The 21823-nt window shown below is 38.0% G+C and overlaps 5 protein-coding genes and 1 pseudogene across 11 annotated transcripts; 4 read left to right on the top strand and 2 right to left on the bottom strand.

The window, feature by feature from the left end:
- The first annotated feature begins 1002 nt into the window (after positions 1-1002).
- LOC104722683 (cysteine-rich receptor-like protein kinase 19) lies at positions 1003-5806 on the top strand (annotated as a pseudogene). The gene is made up of 8 exons (XR_015571322.1): positions 1003-1185; positions 2882-3514; positions 3644-3775; positions 3861-3982; positions 4464-4674; positions 4765-5001; positions 5088-5241; positions 5323-5806. The product of XR_015571322.1 is annotated as a cysteine-rich receptor-like protein kinase 19 (transcript).
- A 650-nt stretch (positions 5807-6456) lies between these two features.
- On the bottom strand, positions 6457-9686 carry LOC104727804 (cysteine-rich receptor-like protein kinase 21). Its single transcript, XM_010446875.3, has 8 exons — positions 8636-9686; positions 8258-8389; positions 8065-8127; positions 7852-7976; positions 7547-7757; positions 7232-7469; positions 6986-7139; positions 6457-6884 (listed from the first exon to the last, which is right to left on the bottom strand). Exons 1-8 carry the CDS (start codon positions 9435-9437, stop codon positions 6552-6554), a joined length of 2058 nt encoding a protein of 685 aa, XP_010445177.2. The 5' UTR covers positions 9438-9686; the 3' UTR covers positions 6457-6551.
- On the top strand, positions 9495-13029 carry LOC104727803 (cysteine-rich receptor-like protein kinase 22). Of its 3 annotated transcripts, none has more exons than XM_019232594.2 (7): positions 9495-11191; positions 11298-11429; positions 11547-11668; positions 11754-11964; positions 12053-12290; positions 12378-12537; positions 12631-13029. In XM_019232594.2, the coding sequence occupies exons 1-7, from the start codon at positions 10333-10335 to the stop codon at positions 12898-12900; spliced, it is 1992 nt and encodes a 663-aa protein (XP_019088139.2). In that variant the 5' UTR covers positions 9495-10332; the 3' UTR covers positions 12901-13029. The 3 variants fall into 3 exon arrangements, with proteins under 3 accessions (XP_019088139.2, XP_087331864.1, XP_087331865.1); XM_087475738.1 differs by having other exon boundaries at positions 10278-11191; positions 12378-12541; XM_087475739.1 differs by lacking the exons at positions 12378-12537; positions 12631-13029 and having other exon boundaries at positions 10278-11191; positions 12053-12294.
- Positions 13030-13100: 71 nt separating this feature from the next.
- Positions 13101-15791, bottom strand: LOC104722681 (cysteine-rich receptor-like protein kinase 24). Its single transcript, XM_010440886.3, is given in 9 exon segments — positions 13101-13595; positions 13694-13847; positions 13922-14159; positions 14256-14466; positions 14551-14672; positions 14811-14840; positions 14843-14929; positions 15043-15419; positions 15421-15791. Coding segments are annotated over 9 exon segments (1914 nt in total). The 3' UTR covers positions 13101-13271.
- Positions 15792-16059: 268 nt separating this feature from the next.
- LOC104722679 (uncharacterized) lies at positions 16060-17897 on the top strand. Its single transcript, XM_087475727.1, has 6 exons — positions 16060-16112; positions 16195-16465; positions 16763-16829; positions 16944-16992; positions 17227-17271; positions 17414-17897. The coding sequence occupies exons 2-6, from the start codon at positions 16250-16252 to the stop codon at positions 17478-17480; spliced, it is 444 nt and encodes a 147-aa protein (XP_087331853.1). The 5' UTR covers positions 16060-16112; positions 16195-16249; the 3' UTR covers positions 17481-17897.
- Positions 17445-21674, top strand: LOC104722680 (eukaryotic translation initiation factor 3 subunit A-like). Of its 4 annotated transcripts, none has more exons than XM_087475724.1 (13): positions 17445-17670; positions 18442-18494; positions 18580-18747; positions 18873-19241; positions 19324-19353; positions 19445-19672; positions 19754-19915; positions 20012-20233; positions 20339-20482; positions 20608-20787; positions 20893-20973; positions 21077-21278; positions 21378-21674. In XM_087475724.1, exons 2-13 carry the CDS (start codon positions 18465-18467, stop codon positions 21500-21502), a joined length of 1941 nt encoding a protein of 646 aa, XP_087331850.1. In that variant the 5' UTR covers positions 17445-17670; positions 18442-18464; the 3' UTR covers positions 21503-21674. The 4 variants fall into 4 exon arrangements, 3 of the variants coding, with proteins under 3 accessions (XP_087331850.1, XP_087331851.1, XP_087331852.1); XM_087475726.1 differs by lacking the exon at positions 17445-17670 and having other exon boundaries at positions 19445-19506; positions 19593-19672; XR_015572674.1 differs by lacking the exon at positions 17445-17670 and having other exon boundaries at positions 18416-18494; positions 20893-20948.
- Positions 21675-21823: the final 149 nt, after the last annotated feature.

Genomic DNA, 21823 nt, shown 5'->3' with positions numbered 1-21823 from the left:
AGAGTAAAACTCTCCAAAGAGAACTAAGGTTTCTTCCCTCGGCCTAATCCGATTGAAACCTCCAAAGCTCTCAATTGCTTGGATGAGTCTTACAACCTAGACTTCATCTCTATATATAATCAATCCTAAAGTAAAACCCTAAGAGAAAAGGAAATAAGAAAAATAGAAATAATCCTAAATAGCTAAATAGAAATATTCGTAAGAGAAAGGCTTCACTCATATGAATTAAGTTAGTGAGTGCTTAGACACCCTTATCATTTGTTATTTTACCAATGAGAATGGTCGAGACTTTTGTTGGACAAAAATATAGGAGAGTTTGTAACAACTGGTCCTGTGGACCCCACTAGCTTCACTGCTAGCTTGTCTCTATAGGCCCAAAGCTGTCCCTGCAGGGCATCGATCATAACCCCTCACTGTGGCAAATGGAATTACTCATCCAAATCCACAGTAGGTTATCGGTGCGCCAGGCGTTCCTCGAACCCTGGTCCCCACCCTTTTAACAACTTTTCCACAGGACAAGCTGTCACCAATTGATCTGGGAGCGACAAGATCAACTCATTTACTCTACCCTGTTGGGTGCAATTTCGGTTGAGGTTCAACCGGTCTTGTCTAAAACCACCACCTCTGCTTAGATCTGGAGTCTTCTCTCCTCTACCTATGCTCGTCCAAGTTGGGGCCACATTAAGCAGATCCGTGAACAGATCCTCACCTGGAAGAAGGGCTCTCGTACGATCGATGAATACATTCAAGGCTTCGTTACTCGTTTTGATCAGCTTGCTCTTCTTGGAAAACCTTATGAACCTGAAGAGCAAATTGATTATATTCTAGCCGGACTTCCAGAAGATTACAAACCGGTGATTGATCAAATTGATGGACGTGACACACCTCCATCTTTAACAATGTTGCATGAAAAGTTGATCAACTATGAGTTGAATCTCCTCTCCCAAGGTTCCATCTCGTCGCTCGTTCCTGTTACTGCTAATGTTGCGTTTTACAAGAGCCATGGTAATAATAACACCCCTCGTTCCTCCAACCGCTATGCCTCTCGAGGTCAACAACATCACGCTCGAGGATCTCAAGGCCGTGGCTACTAAGGTCGTTGCCAACTTTGTGGTGTCTTTGGTCATAGTGCGCGAAGGTGTTCTCAATTCCAGGTGTCCGGCTTCGGTTCTACCTCCTCCGGTGGTAGTTACACACCGAGCATGCCATGGCAACCTCGTGCCAATGTTAGCCTTTCCTTAAAAAAAACTCGTAGACTAAAATCTTTTCATCTCCTTTGAGAGAATACCCGAGAAGCCTAACAAGTTTTGTATATTGAAGCTTTGCTACAAGAAACACCTCGTTCTTGAACTCTTCTTCACCTTGTCCAGACTTTTTATAAAACCTCTTCACACCAACTTCTGCTTCATCCAAAATTACTTTTTTTCGCCAAAAAAATTAAAATTACATTTCCTTCAAAAACCACAAAATCTCGTTTCCCGCCAAAATCGCAAAATCTCATTTTCCCATTAAAACAAGATAATTTCATTTTAAAACGTTTATTAAATGTTTATTTAAATTTAATATGAAAATTATTTAGCTAAAATCATAACTAAAACTACTAAAACATCTTCAACACAAAATAAAGAGTTTTTTGGTCATTTTACAAATATCAAATTACAAAAGAAAAATAACTGCATAGATATACAATTTCTAGACGCATGAACCAAAAACAAAAATGAACATCATTTAGATGTTACATCCAGATACTGCATCTTGATATTGTATCCATATATGCGTCTAGTTCGTCAAACGAACAAGGCCTAAGTAGATTAGGGTGACTAAGTGATGCTTTGTGATGCCTATGACTTAATTTTTGTAGATCCTTACTCTCAAGGGTGTTCTTCGTGCTAGATTAGTCTTGATTGAGCTAGTCTAGATCAGAGGAAGTTTCACGTCTAGAAGGTGTTCGATAAAATTCCCGGTAGAATTAAGTTAGTGAGTACTTAGCATTTCTAGCCGATAAAAAATGATGAGGTTGCTAGGTGGTTAGTTGGGCTTGGAATTAATGCTTATTGATAATTTGATTGTGAATGGAAGTTGTTGATGATTAATGAAAGGATTAATATCATGCAAATGGTTAGTCTAGATTATGATGTAAGGCCAACGGATTAGCAAATATTGATTGTATTAACATTTTAGATTAGAATCTGATCACCCAAATGAATAACCTTAACCCAAAGGCGTATCATCTTTGCATTTTTTTCCTTTGATTTTTTTGTTGACTTTCATAAATTACATTCTTGTTATTGATTTTGTTATTGCTTTATATTTATGGGTTATTGTTTAGCTTAGAAACTTGTTTAGGTTAATTAATTGCTTTTGGTTTTTGTATTTTATTTGCATCTTAGGTTGTTAGTTTAAAACCCCAATTTTTATTTACTTAGAAAATTTTATGCATTCCTAGTGTCTTAGTCCCTCAAATGCTATAAACGATAGTCATTAGATTGTGGCTTGTGCATTTAGAGGAGATTAATAATTGATGTAACACTTTTCCCGAATCAAAGTCCTGCTTTGATTTCTTGTCTATAGCAACACGAGCTTTCTTACAAAAGACCGTTTACCTTGAGTCCATGACTTTGATTTTTCCTCGTTACTCGTAAAAACAAAACGCTCTATTTCACGCTAAATCTATCACAGAGAAAACAAAAATCAATTTCCTTATTTCAGATATCATCGGATTCTTAGCGATGATAAACACCAATCGAAGAAAACCAACCATATCTTCTCGCGCCTCTTTCATCTTCCTTTTCCTTTTATTTTTCCTCACTATCTTCAAAGCCTCTGCTTAAAACCCTTTTTACCTGAATCGTGATTGTTCAAACACGAAAACTTTCACTAGAAACGACACTTACTTCACCAATCTCAATACCCTAGTTTCCGAACCGCCACGGCGGGACAAGCTCCTGACAAGGTCACAGGACTTTTCCTCTGCCGCGGAGACGTGTCGGCGGAAGTTTGCCGTAGCTGCGTCGCCTACTCCGTTAGCGAATCCTTAAAACAGTGTCCAAATGAGAGAGAAGCTGTGTTCTATTACGAGGAGTGCATTCTCAGATACTCTCACAAGAATATTCTATCGACCGTTACGTACGACGGATATTTCTTCTAATCAAAATCAAACAGACCAGTTTGTAGGTTTGATGTCGTCTATCATGAACAGTTCTAGAGAACCGAGCTGCCCTCGAAGCAGCCAACAGTTCTAGAAAATTCAGTACGATAAAGATCTATTTAACCGAATTCCAGACAGTATACGGGTTACTTCAGTGCACTCCGGATCTTACAAGACAAGACTGCTTAAGCTCTTTGCAAAGTTCCATTGATAAAATACCTCTTTATCAAATCGGAGCAAGATTTAATTATCCGAGTTGTAATGCAAGGTACGAGGTTTACCCTTTCTACAACGAAAGCGCAATTGAAACACCACCAATATCAGCCCTTCCACCGGCTTCGTCTCCTTCTCAACCACCACGACCTGGTCTGGCCATTCTCTTTTCAGTTAAATCTTTAAGCACAACTTTGTTTTTGAGACATTCTAAGATATGCTAAAACAAGGGTTGATATGTGGTGATCTAATACAAACTATATGTAATATATGTCAATACAGGTGGAAACTCCTCTGTCATAGTTATCGCTGTTGTTGTTCCAGTCACCGTCCTTTTTCTTCTAATCATAGCTGTTTTTTGTTTCCGGGATAAGAGAAAAAGGACGATTTATGAGACAAAACCACTAGCTGGAGGTATAAATTATATCGTTTTCTTAGGTCCAGTGATTATTCTACTTTGTTTCTTATCTTAATTCGGCTGTTGAAATTGTTTCTACAGACAGGGATGATCTTACAACAGCAGGGTCACTTCAGTTTGATTTCAAGGTGATAGAGGCAGCAACAAATAAATTCTCGCAGAGTAACAAGCTTGGTGAAGGTGGATTTGGTGAAGTTTACAAGGTACTATTACCATTGCATAGGGATTCCACTGTAGCTATTTATCTATTAGTAGTTTAGTGTTTAAACCTTGGAAATGTTCTGAGTTGTGTGAACCATTGTCAAGTACCTCACACTCTCTCTATTTTGATCTGAAGAAAATGGTGTAATGCTTGATACTGGAAACCGAGAGAGTGGTGAGGTGTTTGAAAAACTCTTAACATGAGTTGTTTCGAACCAAAACCACAATAACTTTTTTTATGTTTCACCACTTGAATAATCATGTAAATACTCTGTTTCCCCTGTGTGTAAACCAACTCAAACACACATACTTTGAGCATCAAGTGTAACAACCTTATAATCTTTCTTTACCATCATAGACAATTCATTCTCATTCCCTATTGTAAGGAGCTGAGCAAACTCCAGTCCTTAATTATCTTTTTTTCAAATGTTACGAATACTAACTTGCAGCCTTCCCATATTTAACAATAAATTACTCTTGTAGGGTACATTTCCTAGTGGAGTACAAGTTGCGGTGAAGAGGCTATCGAAGACATCAGGACAAGGTGAAAGAGAGTTCGAAAACGAAGTTGTTGTTGTTGCAAAGCTCCAGCATAGAAATTTGGTAAAGCTACTTGGTTATTGTTTAGAAGGAGATGAGAAAATACTTGTCTACGAATTTGTGCCCAACAAAAGTCTTGATTACTTCCTCTTTGGTCAGTTAACTTTGATATTTGGCCTAAAGATATGTTTTAAAAACTGCATGCCATTCTTTGTTCATAACATTTTAATTGTCAATTGTGAAGACTCTACAATGCAGAGCCAACTCGACTGGACCATACGATACAAGATCATAGGCGGAATTGCTAGAGGAATTCTATATCTCATCAAGATTCACGACTCACAATCATACATCGTGACCTCAAAGCGGGTAACATCCTCTTGGACGCTGATATGAACCCCAAAGTTGCAGATTTTGGAATGGCCAGAATTTTCGAAATGGATCAAATAGAAGCCAATACGAGAAAAGTAGTTGGAACCTAGTAAGTTTTTTTTTCTCTTGCCATTATTGCCTCTATACACTGTAATATGCATGTATATTAACTCAACAATATAAGCATTGTTTCAGTGGTTACATGTCCCCTGAATATGCCATGTACGGCCAATTCTCAATGAAATCAGATGTTTATAGCTTTGGCGTATTAGTTCTTGAAATTATAAGCGGCAAGAAGAACAGTAGCCTGTATCAAATGGATGGTAATGCTGGAAATTTGGTTACATATGTGAGTATACACCCTTAAGACTTCCAACTTTTTTTGTGCTTTTCGTACGATATAAGTTCTTATTGTTATAATGTTCAATAGACTTGGAGACTATGGAGGAATGGGGCGCCATTAGAGCTTGTGGATCCGTCTTTTGGAGATAACTATCAAATAAGCGAAATTACCAGATGCATCCATATCGCTTTACTCTGTATTCAAGAAGATGTTGAAGATCGTCCAACTATGTCAACGATCGTCCAAATCCTCACTACTAGCTCCATCCCTCTGGTCGTGCCTAGACCACCTGGATTTCTCTTCCGAAGCAAGCATGAACAAGCAGAACGAGCAGGTGCATCTATGGATACGTTTGGTCTCTGTTCAGTCGACGAAGCTTCCATTACTCGTCTAGCTCCTCGTTGAAGACAAAACTATTCATAAATCTAAACATGATATACATGATTCTAGACTATTATAATATACAGTGAACAAAAACTCGTCTAATTAAACTTGTTACATTGTTTATTTTCTTTATGTGCCCGGATTGTAAGAAAATGATAATCTGGTTTAAAGTTTGGTTTCCTTTTAACAAGGATCTAAGATCGAAGCATCATCAATACAACAAGGAATAAGTCTAATTGTCATGAGATTAAGAGAAGTCACAGATAACTCAGTTGAGGTCAACTAAGGCAAAAGAAAAAAATATTTCCAAGCTATGAGAGACTTGGATATGGCCTCCCCATGAAAACCTGATAAATCAATTGCAACAACAAGCAATAATAGCTCAATTATTTTTTTTCTTCCTTCCCAAGTAATAACTTAAATCTTAAAGCGTCTGTAGGTGCAACTCAACTTTATGAAGAAAAATAATACTGAATTTAATAATTTTTTGCATATTTACTTCAAAATAAGGTCATTTTATATTTCTTTTGCATGACATAAAATACTCAGTATAACACTCGATTGAAGAAAAATAATACTGAATTTAATTATTTTTTTTTGTGTTATAGAAAATTTATTTAGAAAAAAGTTTCTATATAACTTTTTTTTTTGAATATAATGTTAAATTAGACTCAAAGAAAAAATAGCGTTTTTACATCAAGTGCAACAGAAGTTTGAAAAGTTTTTATAGAAAAACTACTACAGTTTTAGCCTAGTTCCCTTGAAGCAAACCAAGCCTGAAGACCACCCTCGTATAACTTTTAGTATTTTAGTATTTTTTTTAATGTGCATGAAAAGTGTCTAAACCACATTTATTCTCAAATAGAGAGACAGAGAGTATTGTGTTTTTGGGCTTATGAAAAAAATGTATATGTTATTCATTAGCCTCAATTTTAACGAGGTCTAACACTCGTGATCGAGGCATCATCGACTGAACAAGTAAAAGACATGCTAGTAGACGGACCAGGCAGTAATCTCTCGACTAATGGGTTCGGCTCGGTTCTTTCCCTAAAGAAAAATCCAGGTGGTTGAGGCACAGGTAGAGTAATTGAAGCATTAGTGAGCATTCGAAATATTGTAGACATGCTTGGACGGTCTCCTGGATTTTCTTGAACGCATAATAACCCTATGTGGATGCATCTAATGACTTCATCCTTATCATAGTTCTCCCCAATGGCTGGATCTACGAGTTCCAACAATGATGCATTGTTCCGAAGCCTCCAAACCTATTTATTCATTTGTCAATAAACTGATGTAAAGAGCCATGATCACTGTTGAAAGGAGAAATAAATATTTGAGATTGCATTTGCGGTTTAATAATACTCACATGTGTGACCAAGTTGCTTATTGAACCATCTATCCTATGGAAACTACTATTCTTCTTGCCACCAATAATTTCCAGAATCAATACTCCAAAGCTATACACATCAGATTTCGTCGAGAACTGCCCATTTGCTACATACTCAGGTGGCATGTAACCGCTGTAAAATACACCGCATATCAATCTTCGATTTCCCGCCAACAATAAAGGGACTATCAACTTTCAGGTAATATATAAATGCCAGTTACTTACAATGTGCCAACTACTCTTCCTGTATTTGCTTCAGTTTGATTAACTCTGAAGTTTCTAGCCATACCAAAATCAGCTATTTTTGGATTCATCTCCGTGTCTAAGAGAATGTTGCTTGCTTTGAGGTCACGGTGTATGATTGTAAGCCGTGAATCTTGATGAAGATAGAGAATTCCTCGAGTGATTCCCTCAATAATGTTGTGTCGTCTTGCCCAATCCAGTTGAACCCTCTTTATCGGGTCTGCACATATTACACATTAGACTAAGAGATAAATGAGGTTTCACAGAATATTAGTCTATATGTCATTTGTCTCTTACCGAAAAGGAAATGATCGAGACTTTTGTTGGGAACAAACTCGTAAACTAGTATCTTCTCTTCTCCTTCAGCCGAAAACCCGAGAAGTCTAACAAGATTTCTATGTTGTAGCTTTGCTACAAGAAGCACCTCGTTCTTGAACTCTTTCTCACCTTGATCTGATGTTTTAGATAGTCTCTTTGCAGCAACTTCTGTTCCATTCGGAAACATACCCTACTCATTTGTTATGACCTTTAATTACTATCAGAATTAGGACCATGAGTTTATCAGACAATCAAGTAGTTGAGAAAATTTAAGAACATCATGCCTTGTAAACTGAACCAAATCCACCATGACCAAGCTTGTTACTCTTATGAAAGTTACTTGTTGCAGCTTTAATTGCTCTAAAATCAAATCGAAGTGAACTTGAAGACGTTGTAATATCATCCGCAGCTGCACAACGATAGCATACATAATAGTGTTATGCTGTACAGTTTCCAAGGGACATTAACATCTCAAACTCGTCGATTAGTATTTTTACCATCATGTGGCAATGCAGTACCGTAAGTCCTCCTCGGTCTCCTTGGAACAGATAAATAACCATCTAGAAAAGCAACAGAGAATAAGAAAACAACTCACAGAAGATAGACGTCGAATAAAACTGATGGAAATGATTTTTCCTTAAGCTCATAATATTTTGAAAATAAGCAGTATAGTGATCACTGAAAACTCACTTGCACTTGCAGACGCTTGGTAAGCTTTTTTCCTCCTAAAAACAACAAATCCAAGAGTAAGCAGTATAGTGATCACGGCGATGGAAACAACTGAAATTGCCACAATACTTCCTGTAGATAAATTTTTGCCATCTGCACGAAAGAGTACATGCCAGTAGTAATTTGATTAGGTGAACAAAGATTTTCACATAATATTTTATGCAAACGGAAAACACAAGCGCTAATTAAACATAACAGGAGGTTATTATTTCGTTTTATGATTGTATGCATATGAAAAAAGAAAAAGAAAAAAAAAACAAACGCAAACACAAAGAAACAGTCGATACCCAACCTAGAAACAGAGCAGACAAACTTTAAAATGAAGGCTTCAATTCGTACCTTTCTTAGTTGTGATGGTTTGACCGTTAGATAATTCAGGAGGTGTTAGCAGATTCCCGAATAATTGCGGAAGTGGATGTAGATCCCATTGCATGAAACAGCTCGTCCTCGCAATATAGCCTCCTTGTATCCCACGGCAGCATGACCTATTATTATCCAGAAACTGTTGTAGACATTCATTGCAGGTCGATAGGGTTAGGTCTTTATTGCATTGTGCGATTGCATATATTGTTGGGAATGGGGACGACCCAAGCTCTTGTGTGCTGTTGGCGTACAACAACATATCAACCTTGTTTATCACACGACGCATCAAAGTCTGCCAGGTAGTTTTAAACTCCGTCAAGTTGGCTGGGATATCTTTATACTCCTTATAATCTGACCACAAAAATCCATAATCAAACGATCCGTGAATCATGTGGTTTGAGTAGCGTACCAAACAAACCGAGTCTCTATAACTCCAGTCTATAGCTTCTGTCTGGTTAGGACATGTCTGTAGTAAGTTATCAGACACACTCTTGATACATTCAGAACAAGCCTGTGTTGTAGTACCTCGGCTACACATCCCTAGACCATATGCTATGTCTGGACCGGGCTGGAACGGAGTCTTGTAGAAGCATTCATTAGCCGTGACACGGTTAGGCAGAGACAATAGCATGGCTCGGAGGTTTTTCTCGTAACGACCATTGGCTTTGAAAAAATCAGATCTCTTAATGCAGGTTGGTGTAGAGACAGCACATGAGCTTATGAGCAGTAGCAAAAACCAGAAGACGGCTGGCAAGTCGACCATCTTCTTCTTTTGCATCGTGTCTTTGATTGTCTTGTTTGTAACCTCTAATCCTGAAAGATTTAACTCTTGCAGAGGATTGTATTCTCAAAAGCATCTCTCATGGGCAGCTGTGCAGAATATGAATATGTTTTGAATATTCACTAAAATGAATATGATATGACCACGTGTAAGTCTCATTCTTCTCTTCCTCTCAATCCACTATACGTTTATTTGTCTTGTAACCCCGTTTCAAAAGTATTTGACTCATCGGAAACTAATCTTCGCAGATACATCATTCGAATCAATATCGGTTTATTTGCGAAACTAATGACACTGACGCATTAGTTGAAAAAATAACACGACGAATTAGCCCAATACTCATCTGGTCCCCTTCCAACTAGCTGAGTTCTAGTAATTTTTGTGGTTCTAATCGTTTCATTGCTGCTAGAGTCAGCAGTAGATGACAGCAACAAGAGATAACAATGTGCGACTAACGAAAAAAAAAAGGACAAATACATTTGATGATTCGTTTTGTTGTCATTAGTGACAAGCTACAATAACCACATGTTCGTTTTTTGTTATCGGCGATTCAGAGATACATTTTAAATTTTGCATTAACAATTGTTTACAATCTATTATTGTCTTATAAATGCCAAGGAAAGTAGTATAACTTCATTCGGAATATATGACACCTAATGACCTAAATGTGTCGTAGTTGTTTTCATGCACCCATAATAAGTAAACGAAGTGACTCGTCATTTTATTGGTCCATATTTGAAATTTCAAACATTATTGACTTTTGCTGCCCACTATGGAGGTTTGGGGACCACGTATCAGTTTGGTGGATTATTAGTTTAAACTAAACGGGTTAGAAACAGATACATGCGTGATTACTAAGACATATGTTACAGCTAAAATCTCTTAAGGCAAAATGAAGCAGAGGAGTTTCTTAGCAATCCTCTGTTTTTTCCTCTTGAGCTTTGGTGTTGCCTCTGTTTCAGCACAAACATGCATACAGAACCGTAAGAGTTTCATACCCAACGGTACATACGATTCAAATCGCCGTCTCATCCTCTCTTCTCTTCCTTCCGATGCCGCGTCTCAAGATGGTTTCTACTACGGTTCCATTGGAGAAGAGCCAAATCGAGTCTACGCATTAGGGATGTGCATCCCAGGATCAACTCCAAGTGACTGTTCGAATTGTCTAAAAGGCGCGGCAGGCTGGTTGATACAGGACTGCGTCAACCAAACAGACGCATATTATTGGGCACTTGATCCAACGTTGTGCCTTGTCCGCTACTCCAACATTTCTTTCTCAGGATCTGCAGCTTACTGGGAAATTGATCAGTATTTGGTCTTAAACACTGCAACCATCGCCTCAAATCTAACAGAGTTCAAGACAACTTGGGAAGGATTAACACTTCGTATGATTCTTGCTGCTTCCACAGCAAGCAGCACACCATGGTCTAGTAGTAATTATTACAAAGTTGATTTTGCAAACTTGACACAATTCCAGAATATATACGCGCTGATGCAATGCACGCCAGATATATCCCCGAGTGATTGTGACAACTGTTTGCGACTAAGCATGATGAACTACCAGTCATGCTGTGGAAATAATACAGGAGGCTATGTTATGAGACCAATCTGTTTTTTCCGGTGGCAGTTGTTTACATTTTCAAAGGCTTTTGGTAACATTGCTTTGACTCCAGCTCCTCCTCCGATGAGACGTCCTCTGACTGCGCCACAACCACCTTCCGCTGGTGACCCGGCCAAGACGCCAGACATTAGTAAGTCCTTGCAAAGTTATGACAAATAATGGTAAGTATGTAACAGAATAAACATTTTGACTTTAAGAAAAACTGAAATAGATTCAAACTTCTATGTCATGAGCAGATAGCATAGGAGTTTCAGCTGAAATTGTAGTGGGGATTACTGTTCCAGCAGTTGTTATCGTCTTGATACTTTTTGTTTTAGGATTTTTCCTTTGCTGGAGGAGAAAGCCATTGCAAGGAATTGAATCTGAATGTCAGTTTTTAAATGATTTATGCTTTTAATTGGTATTTTTCATTATAAGCATATAATGGTGTCTCTTAGCCAAGAGATGAAGCGAGGAAGCATTACTAATACACCCTTTCCTTGCAGCTGATAGTGATGTTTCAACTACAAGTTCATTGCAATACGATTTTAAGACAATTGAAGCTGCAACGAATAAGTTTTCGAAGAGTAATAAGCTCGGCCAAGGTGGATTTGGCCAAGTTTACAAGGTATGAAAGCTATATCTGTATGCCAAATTTGGTAAGTTAAATAGATATATAGGCTAAGTTACTGATAATTTCAATTACTATGTAGGGTAAGTTTTCAAATGGAACAGAAGTTGTTGTGAAGAAGCTCTCGAAAGTGTCAGGACAAGACACAAAAAAGTTCAAGAATGAGGTTGTTCATGTATCAAAAATTCAACATAGGAGTCTGGTTAGGCTTCTTGGCTTCTGTTTGGAAGGAGAGGAAAAGTTTTTGATCTACGAATTTGTTCCCAACAAAAGCCTTGACTATTTTTTATTCGGTACAGTTTCCTTAAACAATTTGCTTATTCAAATGACCCTTCTACGTACAGCTTAAGAATAAAATTGGTTTTACGTGGAGATGTACAGATCCTGAGAAGCAAGGTGAGCTAGACTGGACTCAGCGATACAAGATTATTGGAGGGATTGCTCAAGGGATTCTACATCTTCATCAAGATCCACAGCTCACAATCATATACCGTGACTTCAAAGCCAGCAACATTCTCTTGGATGCCGACATGAACCCAAAAATTTCAGATTTTGGAATGGCCACAATTTTTGGAATGGAGGAAAGTCGAGGCAATACGAACTGGGTAGCTGAAACCTTGTAAGTTCTGCTCATATATAATAACCGATAAAACTGAATATCGTTAATCCCAGCTCTATTTCTTTAACGTGATTTGTACGTTTTCAGCATTTACATGTCTCCCGAGTATGCCGTGCATGGCAAATTCTCCATGAAGTCTGACGTTTATAGCTTTGGAATCTTAATTCTTGAGATTATAAGCGGAAAGAGGAATAGTAACCTCTACCAGATCGATGAAACTACTACTGCTGGCAACTTGGTCACCTTTGTAGGCATGAAGACCTTAAACTATTTGCATTCTTATTAACTCTAAACATTTGACCAAGCATCTTCAGTGTTAATTAATTGTTCATTGTGTTAGGCTTGGAAGCTTTGGAGAAATGGCTTGCAACTAAAGCTGGTGGATCCGTCCATTGGGAGGAACTATCAGAGTAATGAAGTCACCAGATGTATCCATATCGCGCTTTTATGTGTTCAAGAAAATCCAGAAGACCGTCCAACGTTAGCAACCATTATCATGATGCTCACCAGTAACACAATCACTATGCCAGCACCTCGCACACCGGGCTTTTTCCCGCAAAGCAGGCGTGAACTGGATCCACTATCTGAGGGATTAGAGTCGGCCGGTTGATATATGAACTAGCATATTTTTCCTCATTTAGTATGTCTTCTACATATCTGAATGAAAACACATAAAACTAGCCAGACCGTATTTGATAAATTTCTCCATAAATAAAAAGCATAGAAATTGTCTCTGTAATTTTAGCTTGTGGCTTTGGCATCACATGTTCTGACCAACACCAAGAGCAATCAAGGATTAAACTAAAAAAATATATAAACTTTGAAGCTCAATTGATTACTTCCTAGTAAGATTATGATGACACACTAAAGGTTATGGAGAATGCCAAACAGAGAATCATTACAGAGCATGTTAGATAATTCAGATAATATGTGGATGTTTAGCATATCTTGTTTTCATACATATTAAAATTAGCCCTGCTTTTAGCGAGGACTAAGACACGTGATTGATACAGAACAAGCAAAAGACATGCTAGTACACCGACCAGGCTGCAATCTCTCACCTAATGGGTTTGGCTTGGATCTGACCCTAAAGACAAATCCTGGTGGTTGAGGCACATGAAGAGTAATTGAAGTATTAGTGAGCATATGAAATACTGTAGACATCGTTGGACGATCGGCAGGATTTTCTTGAACACATAACAACCCGATGTGAATGCATCTAATGACTTCATTTCTATCATAATTCTGCCCCATGGCTGCGTCTACCAGTTCCAACAATGATTCAGTGTTCCAAAGCCTCCATACCTATACAAGTCATATATCAAGAAACTAAATGTTGAGAGCCATGATCGTTACTAAGAGAACTAGAAAAGTTTAAGATATGGCATTGGAAATTTACTAACATATGTAACCAAGTTGCTTATTGAGCCATCTTGTTCGTTGAAGCTACTATTCTTTTTCCCACCAATAATCTCCAGAATCAATACTCCAAAGCTATACACATCAGATTTAGTCGAAAAATGCCCATTTGTCACATATTCAGGTGGCATGTAACCACTGCAAAATACAGAGTCATATCACTTTCAGTTTTATCAACAATAATGACAAACACTAAATGGACAATAACTTACAATGTTCCAACTACTCTTCCAGTGGTAGCTTCAGTTTGGTCCACTCTGAAATTCCTAGCCACACCAAAATCAGCGATTTTTGGGTTCATATCAGCATCTAAGAGAATGTTACTGGCTTTGAGGTCACGGTGTATGATTGTGAGCCGTGAATCTTGATGAAGATACAAAATCCCTCGAGTGATTCCCTCGATAATGGTGTACCGTCTTGTCCAATCCAGTTGACCCTTCTTAATCGGGTCTGCACACAAATCCTATATACCAAACAATTAGACTAATGAGATCCAGAACTAAGGTCTTAGAGAATATGAGCCCTATTATTTGTTTCTTTTCTTACCAAAGAGGAAGTGGTCGAGATTTTTGTTGGGCAAAAACTCGTAGACTAATATCTTTTCATCTCCTTTGACAGAATACCCGAGAAGCCTAACAAGATTTCTATGTTAAAGCTTTGCTACAAGAAACACCTCGTTCTTGAACTCTTCTTCACCTTGTCCCGACGTTTTAGACAACCTTTTCACAGCAACTTCTGTTCCATCCGGAAACGTTCCCTGTGATCTTCACATCATTGTCAGAAAATGTTTTTTCTTTTCTATCTAACACAAAAAAAAAGTACTAGAGACAAACTTATATACCTTGTAAACTTCACCAAAGCCACCATGACCAAGCTTGTTAATACTATGAAAATTACTTGTGGCAGCTTCAATTTCTTTAAACTCAAATTGAAGCGAACCTGAAGTTGTAATATCATCCGCAGCTGCAGAACAAAAGCATGCATATATAGTATTTATACCGGAGAGAAACAGAGAAAGAGACAAAAAAAACTGATTGAAGATCTACATTTTGGGAGTGTTTTAACCCTCAACTTATGTTACCAAAACATGAGGAAACTCACTTTCAGTTTTCTTTGCTTTGTAGGTTTTATCCTCTTCCAAAGAACAAATCCTATAGCAAGCAAGAACATGGGAACAACGACAACTGCCACAATAGTTCCTGTGGAAATGTTTCTGCCATCTGTACGAACCCAACGAACAGAGCAGATATAGCTTCAAAACATAGTTAGATATGGTTATAATCATATGACCTGACCACAACAAGGATTGCAACACATGGACACATGGTCTGACCTTTTCGATGAGGAGGAACACTATCGAAAAGTCCCAAGAACGGATAAATCTCCCATCGAATGAAATAGCTTGGCCTAGAAATAATGCCTCCTTGTCTCCCACTGCAACACGACTTATATTCAATCACGTTTTGTTGTAGACACCGGGTGCAGTTTTTAAGAGATAAGTCTTTACTACATTGCCCTAAACCGTAAATGGGTGAGTCAGTCGACTCAAGCTTTCGTATTCGGGCCGCATAATACAAAGAGGAAGCTTGTTCTATCACATCAGTCATCATAGCTTCCCATGTGATATCTAAATCCGTCGAGTTAGCTTCGAGATCTCTAGTAAAGTTATCACTCTGCAGACTCTCCATACCGAGGGATCCATAAAAGTAGGTTTGAGTAGCGTACAAGACAAACTGTTCTACTATCCATTCTCCAGTCTACAGCTTCTCTCTGATTAGTACAATTATGAAACAATATAGTAGTCGAAGTGATGATACAATCAGAACAAGTGTGTGCATCCGTACCTGGGACACACATCCCTAGACCGTATGCTCTGTTTGGATATTCCCCGGTCGTTGTCGTGTAGTAGAAGTCGTCATTAGCTATGACTTTAGAAGGAAGAGAAGATAGCAAGGCTCGACGGTTTAAGTCGTATGTATCATTGGGTGTGAAAAAACCAGATCCTTCGAGACATATACGTGCAGAGACGACATGACAAAAGCTCACGAGCACAAACCACAAGATTACTGATAACTTGACCATTTTATTCTTTTCCCTTTGTGTGTTTTTGATGTATGAATCAAATCCACCAATCTTGGAATATATAAATTTTTTATGTACGACTCAGGGAATTCAATGTCAATTTGACAATTTCTTGCGCTGTACGAAATTGACTAATCATATTATTGAATTTTTCTAACGTAGACTTTGGAATTTTATATGAGTCCTCACTTGGTCAGTCAATGGCTGAGTTAGGTCGTCACCCAATAACGGGTTCCAAACTCACAAAACTAGCTCGAGTGTGGTAATAATACACCGAGGAAATCCTTTTGAAGCTCATGAAGCAGTCATACTTATAAAAGGGTATCAGATTGAAACTTTTTCGGGGTCTTATATGAAAAATAAAATAGTAATGGGGTGACTTTTAAATTTCTTAAAAATTGAGGTGACTAATCTTTACTGTCATTACCGAGGGGGCAGCATCGAGTGCTCACCGGAAAATGGACGCCGGAGCTGAGATTGATGTGGTTAAGCCGGTTGAGGATGATTCAGCGGCGGAAACTGGTCCGGACCTAGACCACGGTGAAAGATCGGAGTCGTCTTCGTTGAAACAAGGGGAGATTTTGAGAACCCTTGCTACGGTGGAGAAGGATTCTCAGGCAATCGCGGAGAGCTTTGCTTCTCTCTTTGTTTCTCTCCGATCAACTCTCTCTGAGGTTAGACTAGAGTACGCTTCTGTGAATTAATTCTTTTGTTCGTTGGTTACCGCATCGTTGCCGAGAAACTATGATGTTTGGGCGAAGGTTCTGAATCCAATCAATTTTGTGAATTTCTTATAAATTAAGAAACTTTAGGGCTTGCTTGGTTCAAATTAGGAGATTTCATCAATTGATTGAAAAACCAATTTCAAAGTTTATGTTTTTGAGCTATGAAATGTGATTCTTGTGATGTTAGTGGATGATGAAACGATTGTGCTAAGTTTTTGTTCAGTGATCTTTTGACTGTTGGTATAGGCTACTGGAAGCTCTGTTGACCACATGAGTTGCTTTGGAGGTGCAGCAGGAAGGCTTCAGGAAAGTGGTAAGGACACTGCTTGGTTTTGAGCCTAATTGGTTATTGTAATCTTTATTAGGGAATTAGAGCAATGGGTTCAATTTTGCCATTTATAAGTGAACAATCAATTTTGACTTTCAGCTTTAGATGCAGCTACCAAAGGGAACCGTTACATCAACTCTTGCCTCAGGTACTTTCATAACGATCTTGATATTAGTCCAATCTGATCACAGAGCACACCGGATCTGTGCCCCAAATATGTTTCTTATTACTTTAGGATATAGATATCTTCTGTTTCATCTGAAGTTTGATTGTGATTTCTGACCCTTGACCTCTAACTTTCAAAATGCGTTCACAACCGTTTTTGAACGAGTTCTTCTTTTTTTTGCTTCCGATATGATTTCTTGTTTTGCTCGACATGCAGATTAAACGAGGAAATTAAAGGCGTTGAGAATTTGGCGGCTCGGTTGTATCCTTAACATTGTTATTTGTGTGTCAACCATGTTTGCGCCTGAATGTTGAACGCACAGTCTTACCATGTCAGTTCAAAGCTTTCTTAATCTTGGTTTCGTCATTATTTGTTGTGGAATCCTTGATAAATCAATCTGCAGAAAGCACCTGCGGAGAAATGTGGATGTTCTTGACACAGCTGTGAACAAGCTTCTCCGGCCTCCATAAGAAGTCATCAGTTTCTTTCAAAGAGTTGGATCATTTTAGCTTTTTCTTTTACAGACTTGAATCATTTACTTCTCGTACATAAAGATTTTGATTTCCCCAATCAAGGATGGCATATACATCAAGAAGAGAAACAACCGTCTGTTCTTCAAGGATCTTCTGAACAGTTTTAGAAGTGCAAAGCTTCATCATGGTATAATGCCTTCATACACCATCTTCATCGTAAACTATTTGAATCTCTTTAACGGTGTGGTTTATCAATTAACAATTTAGTAGCTCCTACCTTCAAGTGATCAAGTTGGTATTTGATCTGACTGTTCATGGGTGTCTTTTGATTTTAGCTATGTATTTTTTTGGTTATGATTGGATTGGTTTGATTTTGTTATATACCAAAGGAGAGTTCTGTTTTTTTACTTTGAATTCGAATATTCCCAACCTATGATCTCTTAAATCAACTGTTTTACAAGTTGGCTAGTTGCATTAAAACTCTCAACATATATGTTTCCAGTTTTACATATTTTCAAGGGTTTATGGTTTTTTTTTTAAAGAAGGCATTATTTCTAATTTATTATTTTATGTATATAATAATAGAACTGCCAAAAACAAAACCCTATAAAGTTAGGTTTCGTGCCCTCACTCTCTCTCTCTCACGCTCTCCCGTTATTCTTCTCCCGCAAGACTGATTGAATCTTTTGTTTCTTCGGATTAATCTCGTTAGTATTTGCGTCGAATCATCTACTTTTCCTTCGGCTGGGTATGTCTTCTACACTCGCTCAAAAGTTTTTGATGTATGAATTGAATCATGGGTTTGTGCGAGATCTCGTGTGTTTGATTTGTAAATCATAATAAGTTTCTTTTTAGATTCTGAATATGTTTCCATTGGTTTAAGCTGGTTGGTTGTCCAAGTTTCAATCTTTTCTTATATTTGATGATTTGATATTCATAGAAAGTCATCCTTTCTCAGGTTATAGTCTGAAACTCTGAATCATGGCGAGTTTTACCAAACCAGAGAATGCGGTTAGTTCTCCTCCGACGACACTACGTTTGCTAGCTTTGGTTTTTTAGTTGGTCAGTTAATTTGATGTGTGTTATTATCTTGTAGATGCAAGCACATAATAAACCCTCCCAGTTCTGTAAGCAGTATAACAGAACACGAGAATTTCATAGAGCAAGAGACCGACCTGATTTGTTGGCGCCCGAGAGCTTGCAACGTTATCTGGACGCAAGATTTGAGCAGTTGAAAGTTTCTACTGAGCTTGGACTTTGGAGAGTATGTTTATGTCTTTGTGTAATATGCCAACTCTGTCTTTCTCTAATCGTCTTATACTCTCTATCTGTTTTGGTAGCAATGATCTAGAATAATTTCTTATGTTTTCTGTATGATTTTACTTGCAGGAAGCTTTTCGTACTGCCGAAGATATATGTGGATTAATGTGCATGGTCAAGGAAACGCCCAAGTCATCTTTATTGGTGGTTTACTATTCCAAATTGACTGAGATCTTCTGGAGTTCTTCAAACCATCTTTACCATGCTTCTGCTTGGTTTAAGTTGTTTAGCTTGCAGAAGATTTTCAATAAGAACTTAAGCCAGAAGGATTTGCAGCTAATAGCGTCATATGTTGTCTTGGCGGTATTATCTGTTCCACTATATGGTCGGTCTCACGGTGCATCGATTTTGGAGATTGAAAATGAGAAAGAACACAATTTGAGGATGAGTAACCTCATAGGGTTCAATCTTGAACCTAAAGTCGAGGGCAGAGATATGGTAACATCAATTAGTTTGTTTTTCTAATTCCAATCCTTTGCTTCTGGTTTGCATTTTCTAATTTCATCCATTCCATTTGCAGCTTTCCCGGGCATCACTTCTGTCAGAGCTGGTGAGTCTCTAGCAGCTGTACTTCATAGGTTTTTATTCCGTGATGTTTTATTTTTTTGGGGTAATGTTGAGTTTGATTTATCCTCCATTAGGTTTCAAGAAGTGTTTTGAGCTATGCAACTCAGGAGGTCAAAGAGCTTTACCATCTCTTGGAGTATGAATTTCACCCACTTGATCTTGGTCCCAAGAATAAACTTTTGTTGGATAGAATTTCTAAACTTGGTGGTGAACTGTCTTCAGCTCCTTCTTTACCAGAAGTACAGCTCTCCCAATATGTTCCCTCTTTGGAGAAGATTGCTACTCTGAAGCTGCTTCAACGGGTAAGTGCACTCTTGTTTTTGACCTGGTGTATATATTTCTATATATGTACGTACGTACAATTCTATATTGCAATTTTTCAGGTTTCTAAGATGTATCAGGCAATAACAATTAAGAATCTATCTCAGTTGGTCCCTTTCTTCGACGTGTCAGCCGTTGAGATGATAGCAGCTGATGCTGTAAGAAACAATTTTGTTGACATGAAAGTTGATCACATTAAGGGTGTTGTAATATTTGGAAATCTGGTGAGACTCTCTGCTTATATCAGTCTCTCATAAACTATAACTTTTTGATACTTTTGGTTGATGTTATTTTGTTTCATCCAACTACTTGTGTATCAGAGTATTAAGTCTGATGGGCTAAAAGATCCTCTGGCTAATTTTGCTGAGACTATGAACAAAGTAAGAGCCATGTTATTTCCTGCTCCAAGTAAATCATCACAGTTTGGTGACACAGTACCAAATCTAGAAGAGACTGTAGAAAAGGAGCACAAAAGACTGCTTGCTCGGAAATCAATCATTGAGAAGAGTAAGGAAGAACAAGAGCGTCAGCAACTAGAGATGGTATTTTTCCTACATGAACTGAAGCATCATTCATACTTCTTCTGTCTTTCATTATTGTTGGGTCACTTGAGGACAAATTCTCTGTTCTGTGTTTTGGTTTTGAAGGAACGTGAAGAGGAGCAGCGAAAGCTTAAGCTTCTGAAGCTAACTGAGGAGGCAGAACAGCAGAGACTTGCGTTAGATCTTCAGGAGAAGAGGAGACAGAGAATTCTTAGGGAGATAGAGGAGAGGGAGCTTGAGGAAGCTCAGGTAATGCTTGAGGACACACTGAAAAACGTCATAAAAATGGAAAAAAGAAGACACTTTACGATGGAGTAAATTTTGTTTGAAACAATGGTTTATTAGTACATTTGACTTTCTTTAACTAAATGTAGGAGAAGGTAACAAAGCAAAGCGTGATAGAGAAAGCCATGAGTGAGAAGCGCAAGAAAGATCAAGAAATGGAGAAGAAGCTCCAAAGACTTGCCAAAACTATGGATTATCTGGAACGGGCAAAGAGAGAAGAAGCTGCCCCGTTGATTGAAGCTGCTTATCAGCAACGATTGGTAGAAGAGGTAAGGAAATTTATTCTTGCAGTAGTTTTGAATCTTTACATATTGGTTCTGACTTCTGAGTTTAGGCGTAAAAAAGGTCCTTATAGTGTCTTCTATTTTGTTTAGCGTGAGGTCGAGCTCAGGAAGGAACGTCAAGAGAGTGACCCGATGGAGAAGAAAAGGTTGGCGAGAATGTTGCATAATAAGGTCAGTTGGCTTTGTTAAGTTGTGTATAGTGTATCTTCATATGTAGTAATCACTTCTTGCAATTTTTCTTGTCAAGTAACTCAAAATTAAATTTTGTTTCCAGGAAATATTCCAAGAGAGAGTGATTAGTCTTCGACAATACGAGTTTGAGAGGCTAAGAAAAGAGCAAGACGAGGGTATTGTCCAAATGATTCGAGCCAGGAAACAAGAAACGGATAATAAGAAAAAGCAGATACATCATTTGAAATCTGAAGAGGAAAGGATAAAAAAGCTTCAAGAAAAAGAGGAAGCTCGTCAGCGTGAAGGTAAGCTCCTCTTTTCATCTATATGCAACACCATCTGATGTGCATGTTCCATGCCTGCTAGATATTTTGTTTGACTCTTTAAATCTTACGTGTCTGAAGAAACTGAGAAACGTAGAAAGGAAGAAGCTGAAAGGAGAGCTAAGTGTTATGCAATTGCTGAAAAGAAATGGCAGAGAGAAGAAGAGATTGAAGAAAGGTTGAGGGTAAAAGCTCTGTTGGGATAATAATATTGGCCTTGACGTCCATAGAAAAAAAAGGATTTGGTCATTTTTGCTCATTAGGCCTCAGTGAAGAATAATTTAGTCATGATTTTCCGAATATTTAAACATCTGTAAGACTCGTTTTCAGTTGGTTTTGCTCCAATTGCTGCTATATAGTAATACTGATTATCTTGAAGTGGAGGCAAATTTAACTTAGCTGTGGTTTCTTCTAGAAGCAAGTCAAAACAAATTGGTCTAGACAAACTATAAAATCTTGGGTAAAAAAGTTGTGTCGAGTGCTCTGCTTAAGTCCTTTTCAGGACACAATCATTGTGGGTCACTCTT

This window comes from Camelina sativa, chromosome 11 (assembly GCF_030686135.1).
Source record: "Camelina sativa cultivar CO46 ecotype springtype chromosome 11, ASM3068613v1".
Lineage (NCBI taxonomy): Eukaryota > Viridiplantae > Streptophyta > Magnoliopsida > Brassicales > Brassicaceae > Camelina > Camelina sativa.
The sequence above is the reverse complement of the archived record's forward strand: the minus strand, read 5'-3'. Positions and strand labels throughout refer to the sequence as shown.